Source organism: Anolis sagrei, chromosome X (assembly GCF_037176765.1).
Source record: "Anolis sagrei isolate rAnoSag1 chromosome X, rAnoSag1.mat, whole genome shotgun sequence".
Taxonomy (NCBI): Eukaryota; Metazoa; Chordata; class Lepidosauria; order Squamata; family Dactyloidae; genus Anolis; species Anolis sagrei.
The window spans coordinates 6999718-7015546 of NC_090034.1; the positions used below are offsets into that span (position 1 = coordinate 6999718).

The 15829-nt window shown below is 42.5% G+C and overlaps 1 protein-coding gene across 5 annotated transcripts in view; it reads right to left on the minus strand.

Moving 5' to 3' along the window:
- Window positions 1-15829, minus strand: part of LOC132782172 (protein sidekick-1) — a 986469-nt gene that overhangs the window by 407514 nt on the left and 563126 nt on the right. For all 5 annotated transcript variants that reach the window (XM_067473286.1, XM_067473289.1, XM_067473288.1 and 2 more), the window contains exon 15: window positions 247-394. In XM_067473286.1, coding sequence (XP_067329387.1) covers window positions 247-394 — 148 coding nt within the window. The remainder of the gene's footprint in view (window positions 1-246; window positions 395-15829) is intronic.

The window sequence follows — 15829 nt, forward strand, 5'->3', positions numbered from 1 at the left end:
TTTCTTTCTCAACTCAGTCTTCCACTCCCCAAGTCTGTCTCACATGCACAATGAAACAAAATAATCTTTTTTGCTTAAATAGTCTGCTAATTGAATGTGGACTCTCCAGTCAAGACTTTTGGTGGTTTTGGAAGGGAAATGATTCTGATTCCTTCTACTGCTGTGACCCTTCCTTTTGCATTTCTAATTTGACCAAACTGGCCAGGGATTTGCCAGGAACTAGTATGTGGTTTCATTGAACTGTACCTGCTGGTTTCTCGGCTGTATTGGCCTTTTCCCACCTGGTTGACGGCACACACTCTAAATTGGTAGGTTCGGGCTGGTGTTAACCCACTCACAGTGATGCTGGTCATCTTTGGATCAATGTCAGAGAGGTGCACTTTCCAAGGAGAATCTGGTGGAGAAAAACAGAATTTCAGACAGAAAATAATAATAATAATAATAATAATAATAATAATAATAAGAAGAAGAAGAAGAAGAAGAAGAAGTAGTAGTAGTATAGACTCTGCAAGGAAGCAGAAGAAACAATAGATCACATCCTCAGCTGCTGCAAGAAGATTGCACAGACAGACTACAAGCAGAGGCATAACACCGTTGCTCAGATGATTCATTGGAACTTGTGCCACAAAGACCATCTGCCTGAGACAAAGAACTTGTGGGATCACAAGCCATACATCACGAGCCAGAAAAAGTTACAGAGAATGAACACGTCAAGCTACTCTGGGATCAGCATACTGGGTGCAGTGCCTAAAGACCTTGGTCTGCACTTAAAAACAATAGGTCCTGACAAAATTACCATCTGTCAGCTGCAAAAGGCCACTCTACTTGGGTCTGCAAGCATTATTTGCCGATACATCACACACTTGGGAAGTGTCTGATGTGTGATCAAATACAAATGCCAGCAATGTGATCTTGTTTGCTGTGCACTAATCTTGTTATGTATCAAATAATTATAAAAATACTTTATTTATACCCTGCCACCATCTTCCCCGAAGGGACTTGGGGAAGCTCACAATAGTGAAAACACACAAAATACAACAAATGCATAAGCAATAGCACAATAGCAAAAACAAATGGCATCACATCATAAAAGCCCACTAGTTAAAAATTCAATAAAATGCAACACTAGCTGCAGATATAAAACAAAAATCCCCTTGCTATGTGACTATTTGCCTCTGCAAGTCATCAGGTCCAGATGAGGCCAACAACAGAGAACTCCATTTCATTTCTCTTAGGCTACACAGATTCGCTTCCTCTCTTTTCCCTTTAATGTTATATCACCACAAGCTTAAAAGTATTCAAAGTAAACAGTGTTTTCCTAGTCCTGATTTCCAAATTAGGGCTATCTACAGATCAGTGGTTTCCTACAGCTCAATCCATAAACCCATTAAGCCAGGGCACTTGGCAAACTGATTTAGTCTCATTGGCTCTGGTTTAATTACTAAGAAGACGGAGCTGTTCCACCCCAACACGAAATGCATTTACCAAGCCAGCCCAGTCCCAATCAACACCCCTTGCTCAGGAATAAATGTTCTTAGGCTGGGGCTGTTAGTCAGTTAATAGTCTTGCTTTCAACCAATTAATCAACTGCTTAGCTGATTAAAATAAATATGGAAGTAGCTCAATAAAAAAGATACTTTGAGGTTATTTAACGGAGGCAACAGATTGCCTTGTCTTAATAACACAGGCATAATTTATTCTTTGGGAAATGTGTCTTCTCTTCTTCAGTAGGACAACGACGTTTACAACAATACCAACATCAGCAATGAGCACCTTTTCATAAAAGAGCAGATTAAAGCCAATTAAAACCCACCTTTTAATCCACCTTGTAATTATTTGTATACCTCTATCACATTCTCCCTTAGCTATCCTTTTGTAAGTTGAAGAACCTAATCTTCTTAAGGCTGTTTTCTCACATTTCCTCTTTAATGCCATGAGTGCACTTCTTCAAGCCGTACCCCTCTCTGAACATATTTGAAAATGCACTATCATAACCCATGTGTTTTCCTTTGTGTTTACACCACTGTGACGGAAAAGCTAATTATAATGGAGTTTTATTGTCTATGTTAGGAACCCCCGGTGGCACAGTGGTTTAAATCCTTGTGCCGGCAGGACTGAAGACCGACAGGTCACAGGTTCGAATCCGGGGAGAGGCGGATGAGCTCCTTCTATCAGCTCCAGCTCCCCATGCGGGGACATGAGAGAAGCCTCCCACAAGGATGATAAAAGCATCAAATCATCCAGGCGTCCCCTGGGCAACGTCCTTGCAGACGGCCAATTCCCTCACACCAGAAGCGACTTGCTCCTGACACGACAAAAAAAAATTGTCTATGTTTATTAGTGTTGATATTATGGCAAGGGCAGTCAGGATTTGGTTACATCTCATTGGTCGTTGTGTGCAGTAGAAATTTATCCATTTTAGAGTGGCTAGCAAGAAAAGGGGCAGAGTTAGATAAAATATATAAAAAGATAAAAGATAAATAATTTTTAAAAATTGTCGTGTCAGGAGCGACTTGAGAAACTGCAAGTCGCTTCTGGTGTGAGAGAATTGGCTGTCTGCAAGGACATTGCCCAGATGTTTTGATGTTTTACCATCCTTGTGGGAGGCTTCTCTCATGTCCCTGCATGGGGAGCTGGAGCTGACAGAGGGAGCTCATCCACCTCTCCCCAGATTCGAACCTGCGACCTGTCGGTCTTCAGTCCTGCCAGCACAGGGGTTTAACCCACTGCACCACTGGGGGCTCCTATATATATATATATATTATATGTATATATATACACATATAATATATTGTATGTATATATATCTTGTAAACTGCTCTGAGTCCCCTTCAGGGTGAGAAGGGTGGCATATAAATGTTGCAAATAAATAAATAAATAATTAAAGGGAAACGTTTTAAAAGGTAGAGAGTCTCTAGCCAGGAGCAAGAGGGAGGAGGATCAGTATTTAAGTTTGTAGTTTCCATCGTTATATTGAAGTAAAAAAAAGTTAATATAAGTCTGAATTATCAGTGAGAGATAGAAATTCCTTTGGGACTCTATCTCTCAGTTTTACTTAACTGAGAGATAGAGTCCCACTTAAACGATTGAAGGAAAAGAGTGGCTAAAAGTCATAAGCTAGCCAGCCAGGAGGCTGAGGAGAAATATATCTTGAAGAAGAAAGTGGCTTAGCAGAGAAGAAACAAGTTAACTATTTGAAAGTTATGTACTAACAATTTTATGTATTCAAAGGAGTGAAAGGCAGTTGCAATAATATCCAATGGAACTGAAGTAAAGTACTTTGTAACAGATAAGCTTATGTGCAAAAGAATTCATAAATAAACATTTATTTGTTTCAACATATCTATATAAATAAAAATGTAATGTTTGTTTGTGGGATTAACAGAACTCAAACACCATTGGACGAATGGACACCAAATTTGGACACAAGGCACCTAAAAACCCAATGTATGTCCTTCACTAAAAAAAAAAATGATTTTGTCATTTGGGAGTTGTAGTTGCTGGGATTGGTAGTTCACCTACAATCAGAGAGCATTCTGAATTCCACCAATGACGGAATTGAACCAAACGTGGCACACAGAATTCCAATGACCAACAGAAAATACTAGAAGGGTTTGGTGGGCATTGACGTTGAGTTTGGGAGTTGTAGTACACCTACACCCAGAAAGCACTGTGGACTCAAACAATGATGGATCTGGACCAAACTTGGCATGAATACTCCATATGCCCAACTAGGAACACAGATGGAACCTGGGGGAAATAGACCTTGACATTTGGGAGTTGTAGTTACTGGGATTTATAGTTCACCTACAATCAAAGAGCATTCTGAACTCCACAAACGATAGAATTGGAGCAAACTTCCCACACAGAACCCCCATGACCAATAGAAAATACTTAAGGCCATTCAGTCCAACTCCCTTCACCAGAGCAAGAAAATGTAATCAAATACAGAAATTACACATATTAGAAACCAACACTTTCTCATTACTTTATTTTCCAGATCACTAGACTGGGCCACAGCAACGTGTGGCAGGGGACAGCTAGTGTGTGTGTGTGTGTGTGTGTATATATATATATATATATATATATATATATATATTTCTCGTGTCAAGTTACAGGACTAAAGTTCCACAGCTGGAAATCAGCCTATGATTACACTGATGTAACTTGTGAGAAGTTGGAAGCTACATATTGACTCCAGGTCTGGATCACACATTGAAGAAATATACACAGACATATAAAGATTGCATCCTGTAACAACACATATTAAGAAAGGTGCCACAGAGACAGAGATACTGTGTTCCAAGCATGAACTACAAGTCGCTGAGTTTGTGAGGTTCGATTCCTCACTCTCCCCATATTGCCTCATTGCCTCACGTGTACATACGTGTTCAATGTAGACAGGGGTGGGATATCCAAGGTCTTGATATATTGCCCGCCCTGTCTGCCTGCTTATCGTTGCAACCACTGAAAGAAGCCTGAAAGTTCACTGTCATTTTCTAAAGGGACACAACCACATTGCCAACACTAAATGGTTATATGCAATGTAATATTGAAATAATTTTGCACAACTGAAGATAATTTTATGTTGGAGCTTCCTTTCCATCCTCAACGAATGACAGTTCCTAAAGGCCAAGACGAGGTCCTTCATTGTAACCCATGACAAAAGCCTTCCCTATCTGATCAAAAAGCAGAGAACACAAGCTCAGTGGGAAGGTATTCACTGCAAACAGCTCCAGATGATTGTACAAGCAGCAGTGCTTATTTTGTTTTCCATATTGATGTCTTTGTGTCTCATGAAAGGCACTTGCATTTTCAAAAAGGCAGTGTGAAGTGTTGCCTCCATAAGCTCTTCTCCGGAAAAGTGCTTTCCCCTCCTAGTTGTTGCCATTATCTTTCTCCCTCATCTGACTTCTAGAATTGTTTCCTAGCATTGTCATTTCGCTCCCGCAATACATACAAACATGCCCACAATGTGTTGTTTACTTCTTAGCACATGATCCACTCCTTTCTTGGAAGTCACCTCCTTTTGCCCTTATCTGCAGCTGTAATTGCATTGATTGTATCCATCTTTTGACTGGAACACCTTCCATTTGTGTGAATATGACTTGAAAGGTGAGTGTGAAATGCCCATTTATAAATAGACTGCCCTCTCAGGTAAGGTGCTTGATATCACCTTGTTCAGGAGTGTGAAGGATTATAGGAACTCAGTTGTGCCTTTTGGAATGGATCAGCAAGTCCTGGAGATTGGGTTCAAATTGGGGCTACATTTCGTATTGATATAAGCCCTAGATAAAGGGGAACAATCATTTAAGCCCCACATAAAGGAAATAATAGGAAAAGGAAAGAATAAAACCACAAAGAAGCACAGGTGAAATGGTGTGAGCAGACTTTGAAGGCTGGTGACCTGGATCAAACTAGTTGGCCACAGATTCCCAATGCTGGATCTAAGGCAGTATTTCTCAACCTTTCCAATGCTGCGACCCCTGAAAGAGTTCCTCATGTTGTGGTTGACCCCCAACAATAACATTATTTTCGTTGCTACTGCATAAGTGTAATTTTGCTACTGTTATGAATCAAAATGTAAATATCTGATATGCAGGATGTGCAATCTTTGCCCAGCGGGAAGCCAGGGGCCCCAAAGAGAAGCTCTTAGGAATTTTCCACCACAAATAGTCTTTAGAGGGCTTGTGAAATATAACAAAGTCTTTTATTGAGGAACAATCAAACAGAAACTTCTCTTGTCTTCAAAGGGTTAAACAAATGCTTCCAAGCTTTGTGCAACTGGTGGCTTCCTAATCTTGCCCACGAAGGACTGTCTTCAATAACTTCTTCTTTACTTTAAAGGAAAATCCCTTTCTAACTTCTCCCAGGCTGACTGTGAACCTAAACCTAACTGATGTGGGCACCACTACCGGGTTGAACTGTGTCTCAGAGCACCGAGTGGACCTACCAGCAAGGCCTGTAGTCTCTTCAGGTGGAGTTCTTTGATCTTTAGGGCTGTTCTCCCCCGGAAAGTCTTCAAAGCTTTGGGGATGCTTCCCTGGAAATTCTTCAAAGCTGAAGCTTTTGTACAGGGGAAGCTTGCACACGTCCTGTACATAGCTTTCCTTGCTGAGACTAACTAAAAATGGCTCCCTTCCCTTCCCAATTGCCCTGAGCAAGGGGCGGAACCAAAACTTAACGATGAACGACAGGTGACTTGCCCTATCACTGCAACCGAAGGAAGCCACCTATCTGCAGAATCCCTAGCTGCAAGCAAACATTTGATACAAAGCAAATAAAAGTGGGAGCTTCTGGCACAGCCGTACCAGCACACAGAATGTATTTTCATTCACTGGACCACATTTGGCACAAATACCCGATATGCCCAAAATACTGGAAGAGTCTGGTGGGCAACAAGCTTGAGTTTTGGAGTTGTAGTTCACCTACATCCAGAGAGCACTGTGGACTCAAACAATGATGGATCTGGACCAATATGCCCACATGTAAACACAGGTGGAGTTTGGGAAAAACAGACCTTGACATTTGGGAGTTGTAGTTGCTGGGATTTATAGTTCACTTAGAATCAAAGAGCACTTTGAACCTAGCCCACAATGGATTTGCACCAAACTTGGCACACTACCTACATGGCCAGCATTGAATACTGGTGGGGTTGGAGGGCTGCTTTTGAATTCTGGGAGTTGTAGTTCACTAAAACCAAAAAGGAAGAGAAGGACAGGTGGAGAGATCTTCAGCCTTCTCTGCCAAAAGGGTTCCTAAGACCATCACAAAGATGTGTTTTTTGATGGTCTTTGGCAACCTCTCTGAGACCCCACTCGTAACTCACCCACAGGTCCCAACTCCCAGGTTGAGAAACACTGATCTAAGGTGGTCTGTATTATTTCCTAATCATTTTAAACGTTACATAAAAGCTGCCAGGTATGAAAGTCATTTTAACTTGGCAGCACTTCTTTCAACTTCGGTGAGACATTTGGATTTTAACGCTGTTTATGAGAAAGAGAGAAGCTTTCCCATTGGTCCAAATGATTAAGCAGACCAAACCCTTCTGCACTGTAAAAAGGATGCCGCACATGTCACTGCGTAATAAATAAAAACTATATTCATTAACATTTTAATAAAGGGGGAAATGAGCATGATAAAGACAGATGGGCTGGGTATTTCTCAACCCATCTGTTTGGCAGTCCGTTTACACCGCCACAACCAGGAGTATCTCCGGCTGAAGGACTCTAATGAAATTCACCGCAAAGGTGGAATATCTTCCCCTGTCAGCTTTCACGCAGGTATGCAACAGTGACTTTCTGAGCCAAATCGGCTCGTTGCTGCAAGTCTCAAGGAAGAGGCTGCTATGCCTGGAAGTCAGAGAGTGCCTGCGTGCGTGATTCCTGTTGAGAAAGTTATTTGGCATGAACACGTCCAAAGGTGAGTCCTCCAAAGCAACACAGCACTGGTGGCAAACCTATAAGCCATTCCACTGTCAGTCTGGATGTGTAACACATTGCATTTCTCTGCTACCTGCATTGTATTAACAACTTTTCAGAGGAGTGAAAACAGGAAGCATATGGTAAATAGAACATGCTACCTCCTTTCCATTCCAGAAAGTGTGTTATTATCATCACACTATGTGTGAGAGATAAAGAGATTCTGGGAAGGTATTTTCCCCCCTGCTCGTGTCAGAAAGTGATCTCCATTTCTAGGGATTGCCATACAGAAGAAGAGAGTTATCTCTCTCTATACAAATGCTCTGTGCATAGTGAGTACCTTAAAAACAAAAGAACCAATGAACGAAATCACACCAAATTTGGCAACAAAACGTCTCACAACACAAGGAGTGACCATCACTCAAAAAATTATGGTTTTGTCATTTGGGAGTTGTAGTTGCTGGGATTTATAGTTCACCTACAATCAAAGAGCAGATGGCCATTCAACCTCTGTTTAAAAACCTCCAAAGAATGAGATTCCACCAGACTCCAATGCAGAGAATTCCACTGTTGAACAGCTCTTCTTACAGTCAGGACAGTCTTCCTAATGCTCAGGTGAATCATAGAATCATAGAATCAAAGAGTTGGAAAAGACCTCCTGGGCCATCCAGTCCAACCCCATTCTGCCAAGAAGCGGGAATATTGCATTCAAATCACCCCTGACAGATGGCCATCCAGCCTCTGTTTAAAAGCTTCCAAAGAAGGAGCCTTCACCACACTCCGGGGCAGAGAGTTCCACTGCTGAACGGCTCTCACAGTCAGGAAGTTCTTCCTCATGTTCAGATGGAATCTCCTGTCTTGTAGTTTGAAGCCATTGTTCCACGTCCTAGTCTCCACAGCAGCAGAAAATAAGCATTCTGAACTCCACCAACGATGGAACTGAACCAAACTTGGCACACAGAACTCCCATGACCAACAGAAAATACTGGAAGGGTTTGGTGGGCACTGACCTTGAGTTTGGAAGTTGTAGTTCACCTACATCCAGAGAGCACTGTGGACTCAAACAATGATGGATCTGGACCAAACTTGGCACAAGCACCCAGTACGCCCAAATATGAACACAGATGGAGTTTGGGGGAAATAGACATTGACATTTGGAAGTTGTAGTCACTGGGATTCACAGTTCACCTACAAAGAGCATTCTGAACCCCACGAATGACAGAGTCGGGGCAAACTTCCCACGCAGAACCTCCATGACCAACAGAAAATACGTAAGTCAACCAGTCCAACTCCCTTCACCAGGGCAAGAAAACATAATCAAAGTCCTCCTGACAAAGAGACATCCAGCCATAGATATAGAGGGATAGATAGATATTATTCACACACAGAGAGATATAGTATCATAGATTTGAAAGGGACCCTTAAAGAAGGACAATGATATGTTGCATGTTCCAAGGTGGACAAACCAGACACTCTCCACATCAACACTGACAAAGAAACAACAAGAAATACTGTTTACCCACAAGCAGAAAGACATTACATAGATTAGAAACCAACACTTTCTCATTACTTTATTTTCCAGATCAACAGACTGGGCCACAGCAACACATGGCAGGGGACAGCTAGTTTTCCTATAATTTTCAGTCACTCCTATACTCTGGATGCTGGTGTCTCACATTTCAATAGGATAGCGAATCCATCCTAGCTTTTTGCCAACTTTAAAGGTTGGATCTAATTTGGAGGCAGGTTTCAGCACGTTGGAGAGCTCCTTCCAAGTTCTAATTCAGTGGTTCTCAACCTTCCTAATGCCGTGGCCCCTTAATACAGTTCCTTATGTTGTGGTGACCCCCAATCGTAAAATTATTTGCGTTGTTACTTCATAATTGTAATCTTACTCCAATTAAGAATCATAATATAAATATCTGATATGCAGGATGTAATTTCATTCACTTGACCAAATTCAGCACAAATATCCAATACGCACAAATTTGGATACCGATGGGGTGGGGAGGGATTGATTTTGTCATCTGGGAGTTGTAGTTGATGGGATGTATAGTTCACCTACAATCAAAAAGCATTCTAAACTCCACCAATGATGGAATTGAAGCAAACTTGGCACACAGAGCTCCCAGGACCAACGGAAATACTGGAAGGGTTTGCTGGGCATTGACCCTGATTTTTGGAGTTGTAGTTCACTTACATCCAGAGAGCACTGTGGACTCAAACAATGATGGATCTGGACCAAACTTGGCACAAATACACAATATGCCCAAATGTGAACACTGGTGAAGTTTGGGGGAAAATAGACCTTGATATTTGGGAGTTGTAGTTGCTGAGATGTATAGTTCACCTACAGTCAGAGAGCATTCTGAACCCCACCAATGATAGCATTGGGCCAAACTTCCCACACAGACCACCCATGACCAACAGAAAATACAATGTTTTCTGATGGTCTCTGGCCACCCCTCAGATACCCCCTTGCGACCCCCCCAGGAATCCCGACCCCCAGGTTGAGAAACACTGTTCTAATTGGATTGGAGTGGACTGATTGAGTTGCAAACATAGGAGCCATTGCAAAAACTTTCCTTATTGACTAGAATTACAAGATTTGTCCAGGAAAAATGCTGTACTAAGTCACACTTAACTTTATTTGCCCTCAATGAGGCGGTGGTGGAGGCTTTTAAACAGAGGCTGGATGGCCATCTGTCAGGGGTGCTTTGAATTCAATTTTCCTGCTTCTTAGCAGAATGGGGTTGGACTGGATGACCCACCAGGTCTCTTCCAACTCTTTGATTCTATGCCATTACATTGTCAAGTGAGTGGGTATTTTCCTTGCCCGGCTGAAACTATGCAGGGAATGAGAAACTGGCTGAATGTATCGTAAGAGCAGGAGTTGGGTTTCCAGCAACAATTGTTTAGTGGAACAATCACTATGAAAAGGTGTGGGGAAGAAAGCAAGAATTCTCAGCAGTACGATATGTTCGCAAGCTATTTCAGGCCTCTTTAGAGCAGCCACCTTCACAAAAGAGGTCAGAGTACGGCAATGTTTGCTCCAGTTCCAACACGAGACGTATTTTTAAAAACGAATCGTAGGCATTTTGATTTTTTTGCAGGGGAGGGAAGTGCATTGAAAAGATGATGCTTGCTTATTTCTTGTTGCATTCTCAAAAAAATAAAATGGCTTCAGATACCTAGTCTAAAGAGAATTGCATCACATCCAGGCAACTAAATCCAATGTTCCTTTATGGTGACTGACTGTGATGAACACACCACTCTGCAAAAATGAAAATAAACTACACAATGCCCAACAATCTGGAATATTTTAAATGAGCCGATAGTCGCCAAGTTGGAATCTTATTGGTTAGTGGGCCACAGATTAGCATCTTCTAGCTGAGCTACAAAGGCTATATATTTCAGTCAACCTAAATATACTTTATTCAACCTCTCTGGGGATGAAAAATTGAATTTTAGGCACTGTAAAAACAGAAAATATTAACAAGGACTTCAATGAAGGCTGAAAATGTGTAGGAAGTTATCAGCAGCCTGATAGAAGATCTTCAAAGAATCACTGAATTATAGAGTTGGAAGAGACCGCATGAGCCATATAGTTCAACCCCCACCATGCTGGAAAAGCACAGTCAAAGCATCCCCGGCAGATGGCCATTCAACCTCTGTTTAAAAACCTCCAAAGAAGGAGATTCCACCAGACTCTGATGCAGAGAATTCCACTGTTGAACAGCTCTTGTTACAGTCAGGATAGTCTTCCTAATGCTCAGGTGAATCACAGAATCATAGAATCAAAGAGTTGGAAGAGACCTCATGGGCCATCCAGTCCAACCCCATTCTGCCAAGAAGCGGGAATATTGCATTCAAATCACCCCTGACAGATGGCTATCCAGCCTCTGTTTAAAAGCTTCCAAAGAAGGAGCCTCCACCACACTCCAGGGCAGAGAGTTCCACTGCTGAACGGCTCTCACAGTCAGGAAGTTCTTCCTCATGTTCAGATGGAATCTCTTTTCTTGTAGTTTGAAGCCATTGTTCCGCGTCCTAGTCTCCACAGCAGCAGAAAATAAGCTTGCTCCCTCTTCCTTATGACAGTCTTTCAAATATTTAAAGATGGTGTCCATATCTCCTCTCATCTTTCTCTTCTGTAAGCTAAATAAATATACCCAGGTCTTTAAGCCACTCCTCCCAGGAAATCTTCTCCAGACCTTTGATCTTTTTAGTCACCCTCTCTGAGCACCTTCCAGCTTAGAGTCAACATCTCTCTTGAACTGTGGGGCCCAGAATTGGACATAGTATTCCAGGTAAAGAGGTCTAACCAAAGCAGAAGAGAGAGATGCCACGACTTCCTTTGATCCAGACACCATACTCCTTTAAGGTAGATCAAAATCCCATTGGATTTTTTAGCTGCTGCATCACACTGTTGATTTATGTTCAGCTTCTTGTCCATGAAGACTCCAAGATCCCTTTCACATGTAACTCTGTTGTCGAGCCTGGCATCACCAATCCTGTAACTGTGTATTCCTCCTCAGAGGCATTCAACATGCATTCATCAAGGGCAGTTCACTCAGTTGTAGCCAAGAACCTCTCATCCTCCACAGCAAGTTCTAATTCCTCATAATCTCTGACAGGGTTGAGAACTTCAAATTGATTTTATATCTCCAGATTTCCAGAACGATGCTTGGTCTTCCTACTTCTATGTGTTATATTCCTCCAAGTATCGACCTCCTCCACATTTGAAGTGACGACCTCATACTCATTCTTTGTTGGGTCAGCAGTAGCAGTGATACAATGACATGTGTGCCCTAAATCTACCTGGACTTATGGGGCAGGGAGTTTCTTTTCCCTCCAGTAGACCATACTACTGAACTAGAATGCTACTTTCAACACTGCCCTACAAAACTACTGAAATATAACATTCCTAGTGAATACAGATATTTATGCATGCATGCAAGTCAAAACCTTTGCACGTCAATGCCAGATTCTGAATAAATCCAAGAACAAACTGCATATGTAATTCTCAATTGAGGGATATTTCACATAAGTCATTCAGTTATTTCCATCCTTGACTTTACAACATCTCTTCTGTTTTATGCTCCTTAGCTTGTGGGGCAGTAATGGCATGATCATCAGCATAGATGAAACTCTCTGTCCCTTCTGGCAGTGGCTGGTCATTTGTATAGATCTTGAATATGGATGGAGCAAGCACGCTCCCCTGAGGCAGGCCGTTCTTCTGTTTCCGCCATCTACTTCTCTGGCTCTGGAACTCAACAAAAAAGCTCCTGTTTTGTAGCAGGTTTCCTATGAGGCGGGTGAGGTGGTAGTCCTTTGTGATATTATACATTTTTCTCAGGAGGAGGCGGTGGTGGTTCACAGTATCATAGGCTACTGACAGGTCTATGAAGACAGCTCCTGTGATCTGCTGCCTTTCAAAGACATCTTCTATGTGCTGAGTCAGGTTCAGCACTTGCAATGTGCAGCTTTTGGCTTTCCTGAAGCCAGCTTGCTATGGGATCAGACATGAGTCTATTTTTTCCATAATTCTATGCAAAATAAGTCTTTCCAGAACTTTGTAGAGGGGGCACAACAGGGAGATTGGTCTGTAGCTTTTTGGGTCATTATGGTCTTTGCCAAGCAGGGAGCTTTGAGATGGTTGAACAGATGCTCTCCGAAGCTCTAGGTGCTCTTACTGCCTATTACAGGGAAAACCAACTGATCCCTAATCCATCTAAAACACAGACACGTGCTTTTCCTCTCAAGAACAGAAAAGCATCCCAAGCTCTGAGGATCACCTTGGAAGGAATCCCACTGGAGCATTGCAGCGCACCCAAATACCTGGGAGTCACTCTGGACCGTGCTCTGACCTACAAGAAGCACTGCCTGAACATCAAGCAAAAAGTGGGTGCTAGAAACAACATCATATGAAAGCTGACTGGCACAACCTGGGGATCACAACCAGACACAGTGAAGACATCTGCCCTTGCGCTCTGCTACTCTGCTGCTGAGTACACATGCCCAGTGTGGAACACATCTCACCACACTAAAACAGTAGATGTGGCTCTTAATGAGACATGCCGCATTGTCACGAGGTGTCTGCACCCTACACCACGGGAGAAATTACACTGCTTAGCTGGTATTGCACCACCTGACATCCGCCGGGAAGTAGCAGCCAATAGTGAAAGGACCAAGGCAGAGACATCTCCAGCTCATCCCCTGTTTGGGTATCAGCCAGCATGTCAACGACTTAAATCAAGAAATAGTTTTCTAAGATCTACAGAGACACTCGCTGGAACACCTCAGCAAGTGAGAGTCCAAAAGTGGCAGGCTCAAACTCAGAACGTCAACCAATGGCTGATACCAAATGAGAGACTCCCCCCTGGGCACACAGAAGACTGGGTGACTTGGAAGGCGTTGAACAGACTGCGCTCTGGCACCACGAGATGCAGAGCCAACCTCAAGAAATGGGGCTACAAAGTGGAATCCTCAACATGCGAGTGTGGAGAAGAGCAAACCACTGACCTCCTGCTGCAATGCACCCTGAGCCCTGCCACATGCACAATGGAGGACCTTCTTGCGGCAACACCAGAGGCACTCCAAGGGGCTAGATACTGGTCAAAAGACATTTAATCAACTACCAAACTCACAAATTTTGTATTTTGTCTGTTTGTTCTATTAGAAATGTAATACAAGTGGCTGATTGCCCTGACACGACAAATAAATAAGCTTGTGGGGCATGGATTGGGTTTTCTCATTTTCTGATGTCCATAGTGTTAAATCTTGGAGACTCACTCCCATATGAACATGTAGCATTGCTGTGCTTGAAAAGACTCCGCTTATAGCCTGTGAGTTTTGTCTACCATTACATGTTATGAACCTTTTAAAGAACTATGCAAATAATGATAATTACACAGATTGCTAAAATATAGTTAAATGGGGATCTGAAATATCCATACTTTGAAAATAAAAGCAAGAGTTGAGCACTAAGGCAGGCACGGGAGACTGATTGACTGCAAGAAACAGATGAGAGAGTCAACCCTGTGTGATATATGGAGAGAACGAAGAAAAGGCATTCATTTCCCCATTCACTTTATATGGCATAGATTGCATCTTTTGCTTGCCTTTTACAGATGTTCTCTGATGAATAAAATGAACATTGGTTGTGCCAGTGTGCAAAGTACATGGCAAAACTGAAGGGAAGCAGAAATGGAAGTGGAGCTGAATTAATAAATGGCCTGAAGAGATTTAATCAAGAAATCGGAAGAGCGGGCACACTAACTCGAAGGCTGGATGTCCGCAAATGAGCTAATTGTCACCCGTCTGTTTCCTGGAGGCATTCTCTTTTATTTGTTTACCACAAGTGCAAACACCACTCAAGAGTGCTTAACCCAAGCCATTCGATCTAGTGAACAGTTTGATTCAACAATGGAGCCTATTAATCTCTCTGCCGGCTTAGGGTTGCGCTCTGTTTATATGCTGCATCTGTAGAATACTTTATTTATTCTTTTCCCCTTCTCTTGGTAGAAGATAAAAGATCTGGCAGGAAGAGAGATTAAACTGAAAACTAATACAAACGAACCCTATTCATCTCTTGGGCACTCCGCTTTGCACAGAAAAAGTGGTTTGAGCAGGATGATTTGCTTTCTCGTGGAGCCAAGGATTCGGCAAGTTCACAGAGTACCTTTAAAATTTAAATGGCAACCCTTCTCTTGACAATCACATGAAGCCTTTCCTCCCTTAAGTACTTTATGTGTGTGTGTGCGCGCGTATGAAGAGCAAAGTCGCTAGTTGCACAGCATAAAAAGGACAAGAGAACTGCCTATGCCGCTCAATCTTGTTGCCCTTTTCTCTCCTGTTTCCAAAATAGAAACATTCCATAAAAATGTTTCCTATTCAACACCCACTTCCACTTCCTTTGGGGATTACTGTCACTTGCCTGACCCAGAAAGCCTGGAGAAGCTCTGCAGCAGTGACAACAAACAAGCCAGGGTCAAGCTATTAAATAAGCTTGTATTATACACAGAAACAGTGCTAATCTTTCACTTTGCATTGGCTTCCATAGAATGCAAGCTTGGGGTGTACTTGTTCTCGTCCGCACTTCATCTGACACTGTCTGAAATAACTCTCCAGCTAACATTTGTGAGTCACATGGAGATTTGGGGTTGGATCAGATTGCAGATATGTCTGGCTCCCATGAAATTATTGGCTATGTTGGTTTTTCTCTTGCTGATCTGCATTCTTGACTTTGCAACATCTCTTCTGTTTTATGCTCTTTAGCTTGTGGGGCAGTAATGGCACGATCATCAGCATAGATGAAACTCTCTGTCCCTTCTGGCAGTGGCTGGTCATTTGTATAGATGTTGAACATGGATGGAGCAAGCACGCTTCCCTGAAGCAGGCCGTTCTTC